General features: G+C 43.2%; 1 protein-coding gene across 3 annotated transcripts in view; it reads left to right on the top strand.

The window, feature by feature from the left end:
* Positions 1–1,484: 1,484 nt before the first annotated feature.
* Positions 1,485–18,385, top strand: part of LOC308310217 (poly [ADP-ribose] polymerase tankyrase-1-like) — a 61,375-nt gene continuing 44,474 nt past the window's right edge. For 2 of the 3 annotated variants that reach the window (XR_013963474.1, XM_080756431.1), the window contains exons 1-4: positions 1,485–2,084; positions 3,604–3,719; positions 4,523–4,631; positions 9,956–10,051. Coding sequence is in view for 2 of the 3 variants with exons in the window: in XM_080756431.1 (XP_080612557.1) it covers positions 1,556–2,084; positions 3,604–3,719; positions 4,523–4,631; positions 9,956–10,051 (850 nt within the window). In the remaining variant the exon portion in view is untranslated. The remainder of the gene's footprint in view (positions 2,085–3,603; positions 3,720–4,522; positions 4,632–9,955; positions 10,052–18,385) is intronic. The other variant, XM_080756432.1, reaches the window with a different exon arrangement.

Genomic DNA, 18,385 nt, shown 5'->3' with positions numbered 1-18,385 from the left:
TCAGACACGACTGATTTCAGTCATTTGTATTCTGTGTGAAGCCAGCATGTCTTTGATGGAAGCACTTGGCATGCTGCAGTCTGCGAGAGCTTGTTAGATAGGCTATTTTCTGTAATCATTTTAAGACATCCGACTGGAGCATTTGAAATGGGCAAACTACCAATATGTTCATTGTTCAGAAGCATCTTCGATAAAATCTTAATACTCTGATATAAACCTCAATCTTGGATTTCTTCGCCTGGCTGGCAATATGTAGAACAGGAGGAACATTTATTACACAAGCATCACCATTTTACATGACTTGTGTTAATTGTTTAGGATTCCGCACCAGTGTGGGGAGTGTGCGCCTTTCATAATGTTTCACAAATGAAATCACACATCAGTACTTGGTCGTACAAACATTTTCAGTCGTGAGATTTTATTTAGCTTTATCCCATGAATATACCACTATAAAAGGAAGTTGACTTGGAATCTGCCTGACTTCAACACATAAACTGTAAAATCCTGAGTTAATCTAACAGAGTGTACAAATGTAACCAAATGGTCTCCGTTTAAATAACGGAGACCATTGAAGGTTTTTGAGTTTTACTGTGTGGAAGCGGTCTTCACTCACAAGGAAAAGACAAGACACCAGTGTGCTTGCTTAAATCTGATGGGTCGCAAATTGCAATCCACTCTTGTGTCTGGTGGTGTGGTGTGGGTGGGGTCTAAACTGGCAGTGGAAATTGAAAGATCTTGCTTTCCAGTTAAATAAAAAAAGAGTGGTGCAACTCCCCTCTCTCTCTTTCTCTGTAATTAGCAGGCAACAGTGCAACACTATCTCTCTCAGTTTCTGGCACAACAGTGCCACTTTTGCCCCTACTGGTACTCTAAATATCGGGACATTGCTGTTCCTTGGAGTGGTTAAAAAGTGGTTGCTGCTGTACTGTGTTTTGATGTGTTCCTATTAGGGATATACAGATGAGACATTTTTGCCGATATCCAATATAATGAATTGCTGTTATCTGATCATGATATAACCGGTGATCAATATGATCTCATCCTGTATTTAAGAAATAATTATTTTGTCCATGACTTATCTTAAGCTTCTTCTGCGCTGATGGAAGGATCTCACGTTGATTCTCAACTGCAACAAGCACAAACACCTAATTAGATAAAAATCAGAGTAACAGCACTATGCATAATTTAACAATATCACCTTGGGAAGATTTCACACAGGAATGGAATGAGCAAATAGAAGTTGACTAACCCTGCAACTGAGGTGGAAAGCCTGGTGAGGCGAGGTTATCAAAACACTACTTTCTGGCCTTGAGAGCCCATACATCCAAACAGAAAAGTCCTATTTGATTGCATTAAATTACTTTAAACAACATTACATTAACTTTTCCACTCGATCTGCCATTCAGCTACAGAACCACTGGTGTAACGGAAGTTTGACTTCCCCTGGCAGGAAGTTGTCAGACTGTGTTGTGGTTGGAGACAGTCCAGTGTGACAGTGGGGAGTCCGTCCCGTTGTTGGACTGGAGGAGGAAAAAAACAAAAACAAAAAGGAAAGATGGCGACGCCTCGTCGCTGCGCTCAGCAGCAGCCGTCAGGCTCTGGCTGCTTCCCATCACCATCATCCCCTCCTCGTCGGAGCAGCAGCATCACCCCCCCCGCCTCACCCGTTGCTCCTCTCGGGAGCCAGCTCCACGTCCTCGACGCCCGGGCGGGAGGCGGTGGTGGTTCGCTCCCAGTTGGAGCCGAGTCGCTGAACCCGAACCCCTCCACCCCCGGCGGTGGGGTGCAGCATCTGACGACCCCCGCTGCTGCCTCTCCTCCACCTCTTCCAGACACCCATAGCAGCAGCAGCGCTGGTTCCCCGGCGACAACCAGTAGCAGCAGCGGGACGCCCACCGCCTCTACCCCGGACTCTGTGTACGCCAGCCCGGCGTGCGGTGCCGGGAGCGGCGGGGCGTTCAGGGAGCTGTTCGAGGCGTGCAGGAACGGCGATGTGTCGAGGGTGAAGAAGCTGGTGGACGCCGTGAATGTGAACGCAAAAGACATGGCCGGACGCAAATCTACGCCTCTGCATTTCGCTGCAGGTAAATTAAGCTTTCTCATGAACTTCATGATAAAGCTAAGTGCATCGTTACTATCATCATTGACAAAAAAGGCTATAGGTCCAGACCGTCCAGTCACTCTAGTGGGTTACATTTATAGCCTGCCCTAGGCTACAGTCATAGTGACACTGTGACAGTGACAAATAACGTTTCCATATGTTAAAACTATATTTCCATCAATCTTGTTGGTGGCTGGGTATTTTCCAGAGAAGGGATAATATTAATAACCAAGCAACATTGTTTGTAATAATATTGTTGTATAGTGGTACTCCGATTTATTTTTCCACTTTTTCCACAAGTAGCCTCACTTTCTTTCTCGGCTACCACTTAAAGGGGAATTCCACTAATTTTCAACATTTTACTATGTCATTAATATACCGTAGTCTGTATTTCCTAGAACTGGAGGTCTGAAAAAATCATGGTGAATCACATCTTGATCACATCACCATGTTAATGATTTTTTTACATCATCAATATCAATATGCAATTAATTGCCTCTGAGATGGAGCAGAAGTATGAAGAAATGTAAATAAATTTGTACTTAGTTACTTAGTGACTTAGTTACACTGGTGGTACATGGACAGAAATTTGAAAACGGCAACAGAGTATATATATATATATATATATTCAGGAGTGATTTTTGAGCCACAATGGTTATGCAGGCTCCACCTGGGCAACGGTGGTGCTGCAGGCTCCGCTTGTGGCTTGAATGGCAACTACTTCTGGTTCCTTGATCATAGAGAACAGAGAAACGGCTAAAGACGATTGACATTATTGATCATGCAATCCAGTGTAGATGACGGCTGTAAATGTTTCATTGTTGATAAACAATATATTAAGCATTATATGTTTAATGTATACCCACACCACTATACATAGAATGCCTCATATTCGCTGTCAATAGTTCATAATTCTATCGCCACCCAAGTGTGGAATGCCCTGACCCCTTCCCTGAAAAAATGCACATCGCTGGCTTCCGTTAAAACATGAAAATATATAAATGATCAAATTCCCTTAAGGCTCATTCAATGGCCTGGATTTTCAGTGGTGAGGTGACCACCGCTCCGGTGGTGAGCTGACCACCGGAGCTGAAATAACGTTGAGTGGTGGTGAGTAAAAACAGAGAGAAGGGCTGGGGCTGGAGCGGTGGCGGTGGTGTGCTCTTCGCCGCGGCTCGTGACGTCATGTTGTAGTTCGGTGGTCACCTCACCACCGAAAATCCAGACTATGTATGAGCCTTTAGACAGGTGATCACCCCCCCCTATTTACACCTCCCCCACCCACTTTTTTTTCTTTCATTGTACATTTATACTTTGTTTTTATATGGAGTTTTTAGTTGTGTTGCTGTTTTCACATTTCTGTCTAATAATGTATTAAATCATTCAATGAATCAAGCTCACAATATCTTGGGCTGTTTTTTAAAACCGATCATTCAAATCGATCCTGTTTCATAATGGGTTAAATTGATCAGTACTACTGTTGTCCTGTGGTCTCCTCTCAGGCTTTGGGAGGAAGGATGTTGTGGACCATCTCCTTCAGACTGGTGCTAACGTGCACGCTCGTGATGATGGGGGTCTGATCCCACTCCACAATGCCTGCTCATTTGGACACTCTGAGGTATGGAATGAAAACACTTAGTAATCTCAAGGACCCCCATAACTTTGACTCTGAGCGTGTAGGGTCCATTTGGTTCCACTTGTACGCCCTCATAGTTGTTTAAGGACTTGGAGGTCTTGGAAAGTAAAAAGGTTCTTGGTTTGGTGATATGGCACGACAGAGGATCTCTTATTAGAGGCCAGTATGAAGCCACACGGACCTCCATAATTGGGCCATTATATTGATGACACCAGTGTTGAACTAACCCGGGTCACTCGCATGGAAAGTGAGAATTCTACCACTGAACCACCAATGCTGTATGAGATAGCTGACATAAGTATATTAAGCATGACTGCTAAGCACTACCATGTCACAGAGGCCAGCAAGGTTCTCTCAGCAGGACCACACACAGGAGGGGAACTGTATATAAAACAAAGACAGAGCTGTTGCCTGGCTGAATCAGAACCATATCGAACCCTCAATTGATTGTCTGCAGTACAGAAGATGAGAGAAAGGCTTTCCAGCCATGATGCCGTTGTGGTCCTCTCAGACATACTGGCTCGAAGCGAGCCATTACGTGTTTGAAATTGGAGTGGCTCCTGAATCTGTAATGTTAATGACAAGACATTAACCTTCCTGAACTAGTAATTATTGTCCCTACAACAAAACATCGAAGGACATCCAATATAACATCTTTTGACTGGGCTTTTTGAATTGAACTTGTGGCGACACATTTTGAGATTTCAGGAGAAGGCAATGTGATCTGGAATACAGACTACAGAATACAGAATAAAGTAAGTTGAGTCATTTGTTCTTGCTATTAGGTGGTGTCCCTGTTGCTGTGTCAGGGGGCTGACCCCAATGCCAGAGATAACTGGAACTACACACCGCTACATGAGGCTGCTATCAAGGGAAAGATCGACGTCTGCATAGGTACTCATACACGCACATACTGTACAAAAACATAACGTTGATGTCTGTCCATATTCCACCTTTTTGTGTTTTTTCGTAAATTAACGTTCCACTTGATCATACACACCACGGCGTCACACAAAAGCACCAACAGTAGCAGATCCACAAGCTTGACACGTTTTGAGCTTGTAGATCTGCTGCTTTAGCTATTGCTTTTATTTGAATGATCCTGAAAAGTTTGTATTTGTACTAGTTGTACTAATCTTTGAATGTCTAATCATCATCCAATGCATCTTTTCCTCATTGTAAATCTTACTCTAAATAAATATCTATATTTGAACCATAAAACAACCATGTCTCTTGTCAGGGCCAGGACAATGGTCCTCACAATTACTATTTCTCAAATTCTACATTTTGCCCTGAAAAATAGTATTTCTATGTTGCTTTTTCCACGATGCGACACATCGTGAGCTTGTAGATTTGCTGTTTTCAAATTATTTTGAATGCATTTTAAACATTTGAAAACTTGTGAAATGGGACATTCTGCATAATACAGTAGTCTACTCTCTACTTTTGATACTTTTAACTAGATTTTGACAACAATACAGTACTTTTACTCAGTTTTTTTCCCACCACTTCACAAATTGTGACGAACTCTCTCTGTTCCTTTATCTCATCTATCTGTCTTTTAGAAGTCTCTTATCTTACCCTAAGGTCGCATTCTCACCTCTACTTCGGTAGACTCGATGCTATTGGGGGCTGGAATTGCATAATTCTTGCATATTAATTGCACATAATTTGCTGCGTTTGCATCAACCGCAGGAGGGAACTTTATCAATGTGTTCAATTCATAAACTACACAGTGAAATCTATTGTGTCGAAATTATATTTTGAGTAATAGTTAGGACATTAAGTGACAGTGTCAACAACAGGTGTGCGTGTGTGTGTGTGTGTGTGTGTGTGTGTGTGTGTGTGTGTGTGTGTGTGTGTGTGTGTGTGTGTGTGTGTGTGGCTGTGTGGCTGTGGCCGTGTGCGCGCAGCGGAGACGGCAGCGCAAAATGAATCTGACGTTTACAATATGTATGTAGATTTATACGAGATGAAGAAAGACAGACAGACAGAATATTCTGTACACTGCAGTATTTTTATGTGTTTCCTTAAGCAATTAGTTAATGTACTCGTCCGACCATATTTCGATGAGGGCTTCAGTCTCCTCATTCGAGGTAACGGAACATCTTTGCGATGTGTAAAATATGCCTTTTCCATCTCCAACTGTGTTTACTCCTTATTCATTGACATTGTTTGCTTAATTTCCTTTATTTGATGCGGTTTGCCTTTACAGTACAGTACACCTGCAGTGAATCGAAGTCGGGTGCTCATGGCAGCAAAGCAAACCCCTGTTTTTTTGGTGAACTAGAAAGCGATTTTTTCATCCATACCAGAATTCGAATGAGCCTTCACACCTGCCAAACAAAGCGCACTTTCCGACAATACGCAGCAGGATTCATTTTAATCGCAGTATAGCATGCTGGTTTGAATACCACGTAAATGCATCTTCACACACACTACAGGCTGACAAGAGCTCCAGTGTGACGCAACACGCTACATAAACCGAGATCAGTGGTTCTCAAACTAAATCAATATTTACAGTATTTGGCCAGAGAACCCCATCTGAAAATCATTTATGCAAGGGTCCCCCATAAAGGATTTGTGTTTTTAATATGTTTATTCAAATTTATTTAAATATCTTCAAGATCTTTTTGAACACATAAATCAACAAGTGTAAAATGACACGTATTATACACTAGCCCTGATTTTGATGCTACATATATTGATTATTATTTGACCCCCTAGAAACCCCCCCAAGGACCCCTGGAGGTCCTCGGAAACCCACTTTGAGAACCAGTGGTCCAGTTGCATAACAACTGGCACTATTGCAGTGCCCATGACAAATCTGGCATTGTAAAGCTTAGACTCGAGGCTGGGCTTTCTATACTAGGCACACTTTCTTTTCTCTCTACACTAAATCAATTTGCCTAGCAAATATACACGCTCACAAACAACGCTTCTGATGTGTTATGAGCTTGTAGATCAGCGTTTTTCTTTTCACTATGTAAATAATGTGCTGCAGCGGCGGCCCAAAACAGATTTTGTCAGCAAAAAAAGCAATGCTGGCATTGGAATATTAATATATCCCATTCTCTTCTCAAGCTGTTGAGCCTGTTTGTGGAGCAACAGTAAAAAAAAAAAAAGATCACTTGCTGGATCTTGTCATTTTGCAGAACCAAAAAAGCAGTAAATCCTCATATTAGACAGATTTCTTCTGGACAAAAAAACTTAAAATCCATATAGTACAAAGCTTCATTTTACAATAAAAAAAAAAAAGATAACAAATCTTTCTATATTAGTTGTTACTGCGAGTTAGGTCTCACATTATGAGAAGAATGCCAGTAGCCAGAATAGCTCCACTGATCCAGTGTGTCCTCTCCAAATCAGTGCTTTGTAAACAGTTAATAAATTAGTGTGCACTAATGACTCTGCTTCACAGTAATCACTGTTATTTGAAAAACTACAATGAACTTCCCCTGGGATGTGTGTACTATTATTTCCCATTAACCGTAAAGCAGCAAACAATCCATAAATTGCATTACTGCTAAAGCCTGCACAGGAGACAAAACCACATTGATTACTCCCAGTTACAGTTATGTGCTCTGGCCAGCATTGTTTTCAATTGGAATCGGAAACAGCATTGCTGGCTGACTTAGGAACAGACAGCACAACAGTATAATAGAAAGAGAATATGTTTTTATCCCTGGGGGGGAGTTTGAGCCGAACATGATGTGCCAGGCCAATTGGTAGCAACGTTAAGGGCTGATGCGTTTGGCTCGTAACGTACAAGCTTTGCTCAATATGATTACCGCTACAGAGTCACCGTGATTACATACATTGAGTTATGGAAAGTAATAGAAAGTCATTTGTGTTGACAGTATGTCAATAGCCGGTAACAGGTAGGGAAAAGGAATGAATGAATGCCTTTATTGCAGACTCAGGGAGAAACATACAAAACACAAAATACAATATACATCCAATAAAAAAAAGTACAAGTTATAAATACAGGCTTTTAAGCCAATGTTTTCTAAGGCTAGAGGAATATCTAGTGCAACTTTTGACAGGGTTATTTATACTGACGATGATGCTATTCACAGACTCATCCAAGCTACACATGAATCTATGCATTAAGTTCCGGAGAACAGCTTGAAAAGTATTGACTCTTGCAGCCACAAACATTTCACTTGCACTGCACCATCTAGGTTTTTTTAGTAAAATTCTCATGGAGAGAATGTACCTGTACTGATTTGGGTTAATGGTTCTCCAAGTGATACATGGGGACCATAGAAGGTCCTCGATGCTATTTTGAATAGGGATCCCCTCCCTTATAAATAGAGGAGTAGGACTGTTATGTTATACAGTATATCATTGTGTGTGTGAGTGGCATGCGTGCGTGCATGGTGTGGTGTGTGCGTGCCTGTCAGTCTCAGTGACTCAATACACACTACACAAGGCCACAAAAAGTGTGTCAGTTTAATCTGTTATGGCTGGTGTGAAACCTTCACACAATGTTGGACAAACTGAATAAACAATGTTTGGTTGCGCTCTTAAAAAAGCCATCTACAAGCTCACAACGTGAGCTTGCGATTTTACACTTGCATGCGCAAGTGTAAAATCAGGCATTAGACAAAATCAACTGTAAAATGAGACTATGACTAAAATATGACTAAAACAAAGTCAAATTATATTCCAAAGACTATGACTAAAAGTAAATCAAAAATGTCCATCAAAATCAACAGCTGCAACAGAAATTCCAACAAACACAAATAGTTGGGTTTGTTGGAATGCCCGGCAAAGCCGGGGAGAGGATTCAAACTCCGGTCTCCACGGTGGTAGGCAGGAACTTAACCCGTGTGCCATGCCCACTTACACTTACCCTCCCAACATTGTGTGAAAGTTCATGTTCATGTAAAATCAGCCCATAATCATAACATCATGGAGTTATGTGGCCTTATGTTGTTTTGATGATGAAACAGTCAGTGTATTGAGTCACTGAGTAGTGACATACGCATGCGTAGAATGTGTGTACTGTACCTACCGTATGGTTGTGCATGCATGTGCATTGCATTGTCTGTGTGAGCATGTTGTGTGTGTGGACTTGGTGCCGGATTAAATCCTATTTTGTTGAGGTAGGGTCACGCATGCACGTACATACGCATGCATGCATGATGTGCACTCGCACACACTGGTCAGTTTGAATAAAGCAGTGTACATGGGAGTTGCAGTTGGGAGGGAGAGCGAGAAAATACATTATGCCTTCAGTAGAGATAACTTAAAAAAAGAAAAAGAAAAAAGAACTGGGTGCAGATATAGTTTGTTATTCAGCTCATACCTGTTAGGGAGTCACATGATTCCTCTCCTCTACTCTACTCTCTCATTTTTTCCTTCCATTCGCCTCCTTGTAGAGCTGAATCCCCCTGTTTGTCTATACCTGCACACACGCTACCAACTCAGCCTCTTTGTATCGGTACACCTCTCTGTCGTTGCCCTTCAGTCCCTTTCCCCAGGCTCTGCTGCCCCTCACCTCTGTCATCCTCTCTCAACCTCCCCCTGTCCTTATCTCTCTCCCCCCTCTCTCTCTCTGTCACTCTCTCTCCCCCTTCCTCTCCTCCTTCCCTTATCCCGATCTCCGCTGCATCGCTCAGTCAGTTGGAGAGGCGCAAGTCTCTCCGCTCGCTCTCTGCCCGCTGGCTTTGTCTCCGTTCTCCTCCCCGATTAGCCTCAGTCAGACGTTCCATCATTCTCTCTCCCTCTGCTTCCTTTCCTTTGTCTGTTTTGTTTCTATATGTATTCTAGTGTTAGCTTACATTAGTTGCAGCTTTAACCCCCCTCCCTCCCCACCACAGCTGTTTAGTGTAGCTCGTCACGTAGCTGTTTCTTCCTACTGCTGCTGCGGTCGGGTCCTCTCCACTTGTGCAGCCTCCGTAGTGGTAGCATGTCTGCTGTTTACATCGGCGGCATGTCTCCCCGTCCCGGGGGAGGACCCGAGGAGGGGCGGCCGGGGGAGGACATGCTCGGAGGAGCGACGGACGGAGTGCCGGGGAGGAGGAGAGGCGTGGGAGACATCGGGGGCAAAGGGGTTGGTCTCGGGGAGCTCGGAGTAGGGGAACGGGGCATGATGCTGCGGGACAGCGGAGGTGGAGGTGCAGCCGGTCTGGGAGGTGCTGTGTGTCGGGGAGTGTGCGTCTCGGTGCAGGAGCTCAGCTACTCTCTGTGTCTGCCTTGTTGCTGTACAGTGTTGCTGCAGCACGGCGCCGACCCCAGCATCCGCAACACGGACGGCAAGTCAGCGCTGGACCTCTCCGAGCCCTCGGCTAAGGCTGTGCTCACAGGTCAGTCACTTTACACACTGTCTGGGTCTCTCTCTACGGAGCTGTCTGTCTTTGTCTGTCTGGCAGGCTGTACGGTTCTCATTTTCTTTCCCTCTCTTACCTTTCACTCTCTCTTGTTCACTCAGTCTCTCTTTCTCTCACCTCCCTCTTTCTCTCTCCTCCTCATCACGTTTTCCCCTCAATCTGTCTTTGCCTAGCTCACTTTCTCACTCTCTATTCTCTCTTGCTTTTGCAGCCTCTCTTTCTTTTGACCTCTGTCACTTTTGACCTCTCTTCCTCGCCTCCTCTGTTCTCTTTCTTTCTTTCTTTCTCTCTCTTTGCTCCTTCTTTTTCTGTCGCAGTCTGTGTATTTTCGTGTATAATGCTGGCTTATTGACTGTGGTGTTGTTGAGTTGAGTGGAAGAGAGAGTGTGTGTGTGTGTGTGTGTGTGTGTGTGTGTGTGTGTGTGTGTGTGTTCTACTCATGGTTATATGTGTGTTATATAAGTGATAATGTTGTGCAATTAATTGTGGTTTGGAAAAAGCAAATGGGCAGAATGGCTTATTGTCAGTGCAAAGAGGGGTAGTCTTTGAAATTCTCTCTCTCTCTCTCTCTCTCTCTCTCTCTCTCTCTCTCTCTATCTAGTTTCTGAGGATTCCTCCATTCTATGCCCCAAATCTCCCCAGTCATCCATCACTCTTAATTATTTCCAAGGCTATTCCTTTGTACCTTATTTTAATTTGTGCCTTAAGTGGTTGTCTACATCTCACATTATTGTATTTTATGTCACTTAAAAAAGTTTAATAGAAATGAGCTGAACTGTGAGTTGAAGATGACACACACGTTGATGATGACAGGAAAGATTTTTAGCAACGGATTGGTTTGGTGCATTCAAAATATGTATACTAGTATCGTACATAGAGATTGTGAACTCAGTGGTGTGTATTTGTATTGTGAGCTGCGTGAATAGTCACACCCCTATAGTCTGTTATTGATAAGAGGTACTCTGGCCATGTCACTATATAACAAGCAAACATTCGTAAATAGGTTGATCGTAGGTTGCGATTTGGTCTAGGCTATAGGGAAATATATGTGGGGGCCAAGTGGTTAATTTAACAATCTGAAAAACCTAGTGAAAAAATGCTGAATGAAACGCCATCCGATCATAAACATGGGCGGCGGTGGCTCAGGGGGTAGAGTGGCCGGATCGTAACCGCAAGGTTGCTAGTTCGATCCCGGACTCCCCCAGGCCCAGAGTTAGTGTCGAAGTGTCCTTGAGCAAGACACTGAACCCCTAGTTGCTCCTGATGTGCTGGTTGGTGCCTTGCATGGTTTCCACTACCATCAGTGTATGAATGGGTGAATGTAATGCACAATCTATAAAGGTGCTATATAAATGCACCATTTACCATTCATAAACATAATACACAACATCAAACTACAGCTTACTGCCCAGTACTCTGCTCATGCAAGAGAGTGATATGGCCCCCATGTCATTTTGACTGAGCAAGCCTCTATTCTGAGTTAGAAGAACACATTATACGCAATTGTGGTCTCAAGGCTTTACTGTATGGCTGGGCCACTGAAACCTTGTATCTCTTATTTGAATGTATTTGATTTTTTGTAAATTACGAGTCGAGCGCACAATGAGTTGTGTTGTGAGCTTGTAGATCGGGATTGTATAATTTACCTTTTTCAAAGTGAAACTGGTTAAGCGTGGAGCACATTAGAACACAGGCTTTCCTTTTCCTGAAAAGTAACCGTTTAGGACACTCATTACAAGATGTCCACCCGATACCACCACGCTAGCCTGATAAAGGGCAGTGAAAAAGGGTAGTCATAGTTTTCATAGTTTCAACACTGGTGCATAGCCCATATTACCCATCTTGCTGTTGCACCCTGTTCTGTCTTCCAGGATTTAAAGGTAGCCTAATATTCCTCTCACTATTCCCCCACTGCGGCCTGCAGCGCCCGCTGCCAATACACTGTGTGTTGATAGAAGTTTAAATTGGCCCATAAATTACCTCCGCAGCTCTGGAACATCCTAGAAACCGCCTCTCAAAGATGATGGACTCACATCCCTGGCAGCTGGTGGCTGCAGTGCTGAAGAGGGTGGATGGGGATGGAATTAACTTTGTGATATTATTGCTACCCCAGTAGGGTTAGGATGATTTCATGTCACGATTATTGTGGCCAAAATAATTGCGATTCCACGATATTATCGCAATTATCACAATTTGGTGAAGCCCAGTTTTGTTAACCGGATAAAAACGGATAAGAATTGTGGCTCTGTTTTTTTACTGTTAAAATATTAATAAGCTTTGTTTCTTTATAGAAATGCTCATTTGGGTTTCAGGGTTGTGGTGAGTTCAGTGATGTGAGTTTTAAGTTACAATGAACGTGATTTGATTTTGACCGAACAGCGAACAGTCTGTGAAAACAGGCGAACATTCTACGAAAGTAGCTGATGGAGCCCAGTACAGACCCCTGGGGGGCCACGGTTAACAAAGTATATATATATAGGGTTTAAGCCAACGTGTTTAAACGTGTCTTCCCTCGGTAGCACATCAGGAGCGGTGTGTTGTATAATGCACAGAACCCAGGAGCTGTTGAATCACAGCTTTTCTCTCAGAACCTGGTCTGAAGGTCAAAATCAACATTTCTTTCCCCGTGGGGATGTAAGCCAACCGGTGGTGGAGTGGTGTTGAGACAGCCTCAGTGTCAAGTGTAGATAGAGTGCACCAGTGCATATAAATATGGCCTCCACAGTTTATTCTGTGTGCTGTAATTTTCAAACGACACCCAGGGTTGGATTTTCTGGGGGTGGGAGTGTAGAACCAACCTCTGCTATTTCATAGCCCCCCTCTTGTCATTTATTTACATGGCTGGCCGTTGGGGATATATATGTTTTATGCCTGGTTCTTAACCGTAGATATGTTATGAGCCAGAGCTACTTCATGTCAAGAATTCCTTGCAGGTGATATTTGTTTCTAAAGGTCATTACACACTGGCGAATTAGCGACGCGATGCGAATAAGCGATCTGAAAATGCGAAATATTGCATGTTGCAGTTCGCCTGCGAAAACGGCCGCATTTTCGCACATTCGCCACTGATGTGGAAGCTGATGATGAAGCTTGCATGGACTTAAATTGGTTTTTTTTAAATGCGAATTATTCGCACGAATATATCGCGTCGCCAATTCGCCAGTGTGTAATGACCTTTAATGTTGGTGTTTGGAAGTGCTCGTTGGATATCTCTCAACGGTCCTGTGACCTGTGTGCCACCTGTTTTGAATTTGCATTATTATTATGAAACAAACACAGGTAGAAAGAGGATAATGCAAGCTTGCTTTTCATCCAACTGCAATGTTCGTGAGTTTAACATGGTTTAATAATCAGATAGGACTTTTCTGTTGGATGTATGGGCTGTCAATGCGGAAATTACAGCTAGTTACCACCTTGCTGGCAAGATGGCTGCAGTGTTCATATGGTCAATATCTCCATATTTATTTATGTTTTTGTTTTGGAAAATTAATGTCATACTACAGTGTCTTTTTCCTAACATCAACATTCTTAACATCCCCTAATAATACAGATTAGTTTATGTGATAGCAGATAATGAACGATAGTTTTAACCCAAAAGGATGGTGGACGGTGCCCTCAGCTTCCACCCAGCTCAACATTCCTTGTCATGATGTGTGATTGATGCTACTTCTGCGCTTCCAGGAGGAGTGAACGTCAGGTGTTCATCACTCTGACAACTCTTTCATTTTTATACTTTATTGTTCACAGCGTTCTACTCGACCCAGGGATCAAAGTCCTCAGTCTGATTTCAGTCATTTGGATTCCATAGAAACCAGCATGTCGTAGCGCGCCACCGAGTGGCGCGCTACGAGCTTGTAGGTCTGCTATTTTTGAAAAATCGAAGAACGACTGACATTTTTAGAATCTGATCTCAGGTCAGAATGGGTTAATCAGACCAGTGTGTGTCCAGTGGAAACCTCGTATGAATCTGATCTCAGGTCAGAATGGGTTAAGGGACTGATCGAGGGTAGCTACTGGGACGTAAGTCGGGGCTGGTTCACCCCGGCAGGTTCACCCGAGTGAGGGGTATGATGTCGGAAGACCCGAAACCCAGATGACCGTGGGATACATCACTGAGGATACGTCCGAGTTGCATTCTGATGTTTTTTAGTTCTTAGTTTTCTATTTATAGTGACTTATAGGAATAGACTATGTGACAACCGGGAATAGTCTGGTGACCACCCGAGAGATTGTTGGCAGCCAGACAGTGGAGCCTGCGGCACCACTGTCGCCTTGCCGGTGGAGCCTGCGGAATCCACCACTGCCGAATGAAATGTCTGGTGCCCAATTATCAAGTGAAAATAATATTAGATATGCAAGCTCACAATGCATCACAATGACATGCAAGGTTGTAGAATGTAGTGGAGTCAAAAGTACAATTGTTGTCTTTGAAATGTAGTGGAGTGAAAGTTATCAAGAATACAAATATTCAAGTAAAGTACATGTACTCAAACAAGTACTCGGCGTTGTATCGCAACACGTGAGCTTGCAGATCAGCTATTTTTTAATACCCTAAGTATTATATCAAATGTTCCATATCTGGGAGTGGGGACCCCCTGGGGTTTCCCGAACCCCACTTTGAGAATAACTGGCGTAAGACAAGTTGGGTCATTGCACATCCAGTTCAGTCCAAAATGCAAGAGTCTAGATTCTAGAACACCTTTAATTAAGCTGCTCATTGTCTTAATTAAAAGTGATGGTTGGATCCCCAACGAATAGCTGCGATCTCTGTGTGTGTGTGTGTGTGTGTGTGTGTGTGTGTGTGTGTGTGTGTGTGTGTGTGTGTGTGTGTGTGTGTGTGTGTGTGTGTGTGTGTGTGTGTGTGTGTGTGTGTGTGTGTGTGTGTGTGTGTGTGTGTGTGTGTGTGTGTGTGTGTGTGTGTGTGTGTGTGTGTGAGAGAGAGAAAATATATGCACATCCATCCACTGTGCCTATACAATGGTGTGGACACATTGACTAATATACCCCAGCGTATTGCAGACATTGCCTACGGTGCTTTTGGCTTTGGAAGCCTGTTTAGTGAAGTGGAGGGAAGAGAGGGATTCTTTTCCACCAAGACAGGAGAACTGTTCCTAACTCTCAGATGGAAAGAGAGAGAAGGGGGTAACGGAGGGAGAGAGAGACTACAGCTAAAGTGAAAGAGAGAGTCCATTAGCTACTATTAATTACCTCTCTGCTTGGTATTCACAGACTATAGCTTCTAATGGGACTCACGGAGATCAATTCTCTACAACCAACTTAAGTCCGCACGCACGCTTGCTCGCTCGCTTGCACGCACGCACGCTCGCTCGCTCACTCACACTCAGTCAGTTTGGGCTTTTTTACACTCTGTGCGTTCAATTAACACTGGATATTACTTTGTAGATGCTACTATATTGATGCTATTCAAAGGGGAAAACCATGGGGAAACCAACAATCGTGTTATAGTTCCAAAACTAATGGTCAGATGGGTGGGTTTTTGTGGACATGTTCAGAGTTGTTTATTTTAACGATCAATCAATCCATTGTCTTCCAGCTCAACTAAGTAGGCTACTATAAGTTCCCATTTACTGTTTGTAAGAAAATCTTAGTGTCTTGCCAATTATTTGGGGCCCACTTGCAATACCCTCACTGCCCCTACAGTATATTGTGATTTTATGATTTAGTTAATGCCGGAAGTAGGAGCGAAATTAACTTAATTAAAGTTTAGTCGACAAAATGAATACTGCTTGGAGGCTCTTGTTGGGTTTGTCTCCAGTACGCTGTCACTGAGACAGAAGGTGAGGGAGGCGCAGGGATTACAAGCCAATGAGTGGAAAATGAAACCACCTTCAGCCTTGGGATCTATGTGGAATCTCTGCTGTCCCTTGGCTTGTCGTAATTCTTCACCCGTGGAAAATGAGCCAGGGGGCCGATATAATAGGCTGTCAGCTACACACAAGACGAGAGAGAGGGGGAGAGAGAGAGGGAGACAAAGGTAAAGAGAGAGAGACAGAGCCAGTGTGTGTGTGTGTGTGTGTGTGTGTGTGTGTGTGTGTGTGTGTGGGGTGGGGTGTAACAGAGACAGTCAGACTACATCTTAAAGAGAAGAAGAGTCTATTAGAGTAGTGGTTCCCAAACACTGGGTCGGGACCCATTTATGTGTCACAGACCGATTTGTATGGGTCCCCTTCATTTTTGGTTTCCTACATTGTTTTTAATTATTTTTTATTTTAAAATAAATTCAAAAAACATTCCTAAAAAACAGAAACCGAATCCATTGAAATGTTATTCTAGGCTAATTCCTGACCATAGTGAACCACCAATATTTACAAGCAACAAAAACAAGCCCAAAGTTGCTGATAATAAGCAGACCTTGTAGAAAATGGGAGGATAAAGTCACACCTCCCCACCTCCCCCTGTCCACAAAGAGGAACAGCGCAGCAAAATGGGCATTGTAGGAATTCAGCAATCCAGTCAAACCCTATAGTCAAATACACAGACTTCATTCTTTTTCTGGTCAGAGGGTGCAAATTTCAAATTGTGCTACTGTTATCTACTAAAAATACCATTAACATTGAGTGACTGGAGTTTCTTCCAACAGTGAAATGCCCCTTTAAGCCATTAGTTCCCAAAGTGAGGTCCCAGGGGTCCTTGAGGGAGTTCCAGGGGGTCCCCGGCTAAATGATAGTTAGGATCCAAATGGATTCTTGCATGTCACACTGGGGGTCCTTGACAAACGGGTTGAGATGGCTAGGCTATAGCTAGTTTCTTGGGACATTTGTGGTCGTAGTGGCTACATCTGTCATTAAAAAAAATATGTTTTTTCTTTAGCGATTATCTTAGTTAAGGGTAACCGTTTAATTACCCTCGAGGGTATTCTTTATTGTCATTAATGCACTTCTGCGCTGCATTTCGGAGGCATCGCAGGCGTGTATTAATGATGATAAAGATCTTGTAATATTGCTTAATTACCAGGCACAACTCACTTCATACAAGTGTGATTTATTTTTTAATTCGTGGAGGTTTGACAAGGTGGAAATGTTGCCCAAATATGAATGTTGCTGATGTCACGGTACTGATGTCATGAAGTCATGGACTCGTCACCAGTGATGGAAAGTACCTCAGTACATTTTCTCAGGTACTGTACTACAATGAGAGACTTCCGCATTTCTGCGACTGCACAATCTATCGTCTGAAACCCTGGTGCACCTGGTCGGTGCTTAATCATTTCTGTTTCTGTTTGCATAAATATATTTAACCTGTGCCACTATCAGCGTTCACTGTTCTGTTTCTGTTAACATAAATGTATTTAACCTGTGCCACCATCAGCGTTCACTTTAAGAGGAGTTGTTTGCACAGCTTTGATGTGTGTATGACTGTATGTATGTCTGTCTAAACACGGAATGCTTTGTGTGTACGTCGGTTTAATCACGGATTGTGAACTACACCATCGGTGTCGGAATGTGATGACCTTCTCATCATCATACATCATCATCATGATAAGAGACACCACTCACTTCACAGAAGTGATTATTTTTGAGGGGCGCTAGCCCCTCCTATTCCTAGCTTTGAGTGTTGAGTTGAGTGTAAACACAAACATTGAAGACAAAATTGAGGACACAAATTGTGATTGGCCGGCGTGATTGGGTGGGAGATGTGCCATTGGTAGAGTGACTGAATGGTAACCGCAAGGTTGCCAGTTCGAACCCGGGCTTGCCCAGAGTTAGTGTCGAAGTGTCCTTGAGCAACCCCAAATTGCTCCCGATGTGCTGGTTGGTGCCGGTTTTCGCTGCCATCGGTGTATGAATGTGTGTGTGAATGGGTGAATTTAATGCACACAATCTATGTAAAGCGCCTTGGATAAAGGGCGCTATATAAATGCAACATTTGCCATTGATGATTAGAGAATTTTGTTATTTGAAGGCTAAACGTTTTTATTCATAATTATGTTCAACGACAGAAACACAATGAAATTGTTAATTTCAAAGACCCCCAGTTTTTGAGGGGCGCTAGCCCCTCCTACACACAGGTTTAATGGTCTTTAGTTCAATGTTTGTTTTGTAAACGCATTGACAATGAAGGGACAATGTACGTCATAATCTGTCTCTTTATTGTTAATGGCGTTTAATGTTTGTGTTTGCACCGTTTGTTTACATCACCATTACATCTTAATCAACATGAGTTAAACTTTAATATATGTGCACCCCTCACTTCACACGGGTGTACGTGTACAAATGGAACTAAATGGACCAATGAGGGTCCCCGGAGAACCAGTGCGTAGGGATGGGACTATTGACAGGTTTTACTATT

Source organism: Protomyctophum bolini, assembly GCF_963924005.1.
Source record: "Protomyctophum bolini genome assembly, chromosome: 22".
NCBI lineage: Eukaryota > Metazoa > Chordata > Actinopteri > Myctophiformes > Myctophidae > Protomyctophum > Protomyctophum bolini.
This window is presented reverse-complemented; position numbering and strand designations above follow the sequence as displayed.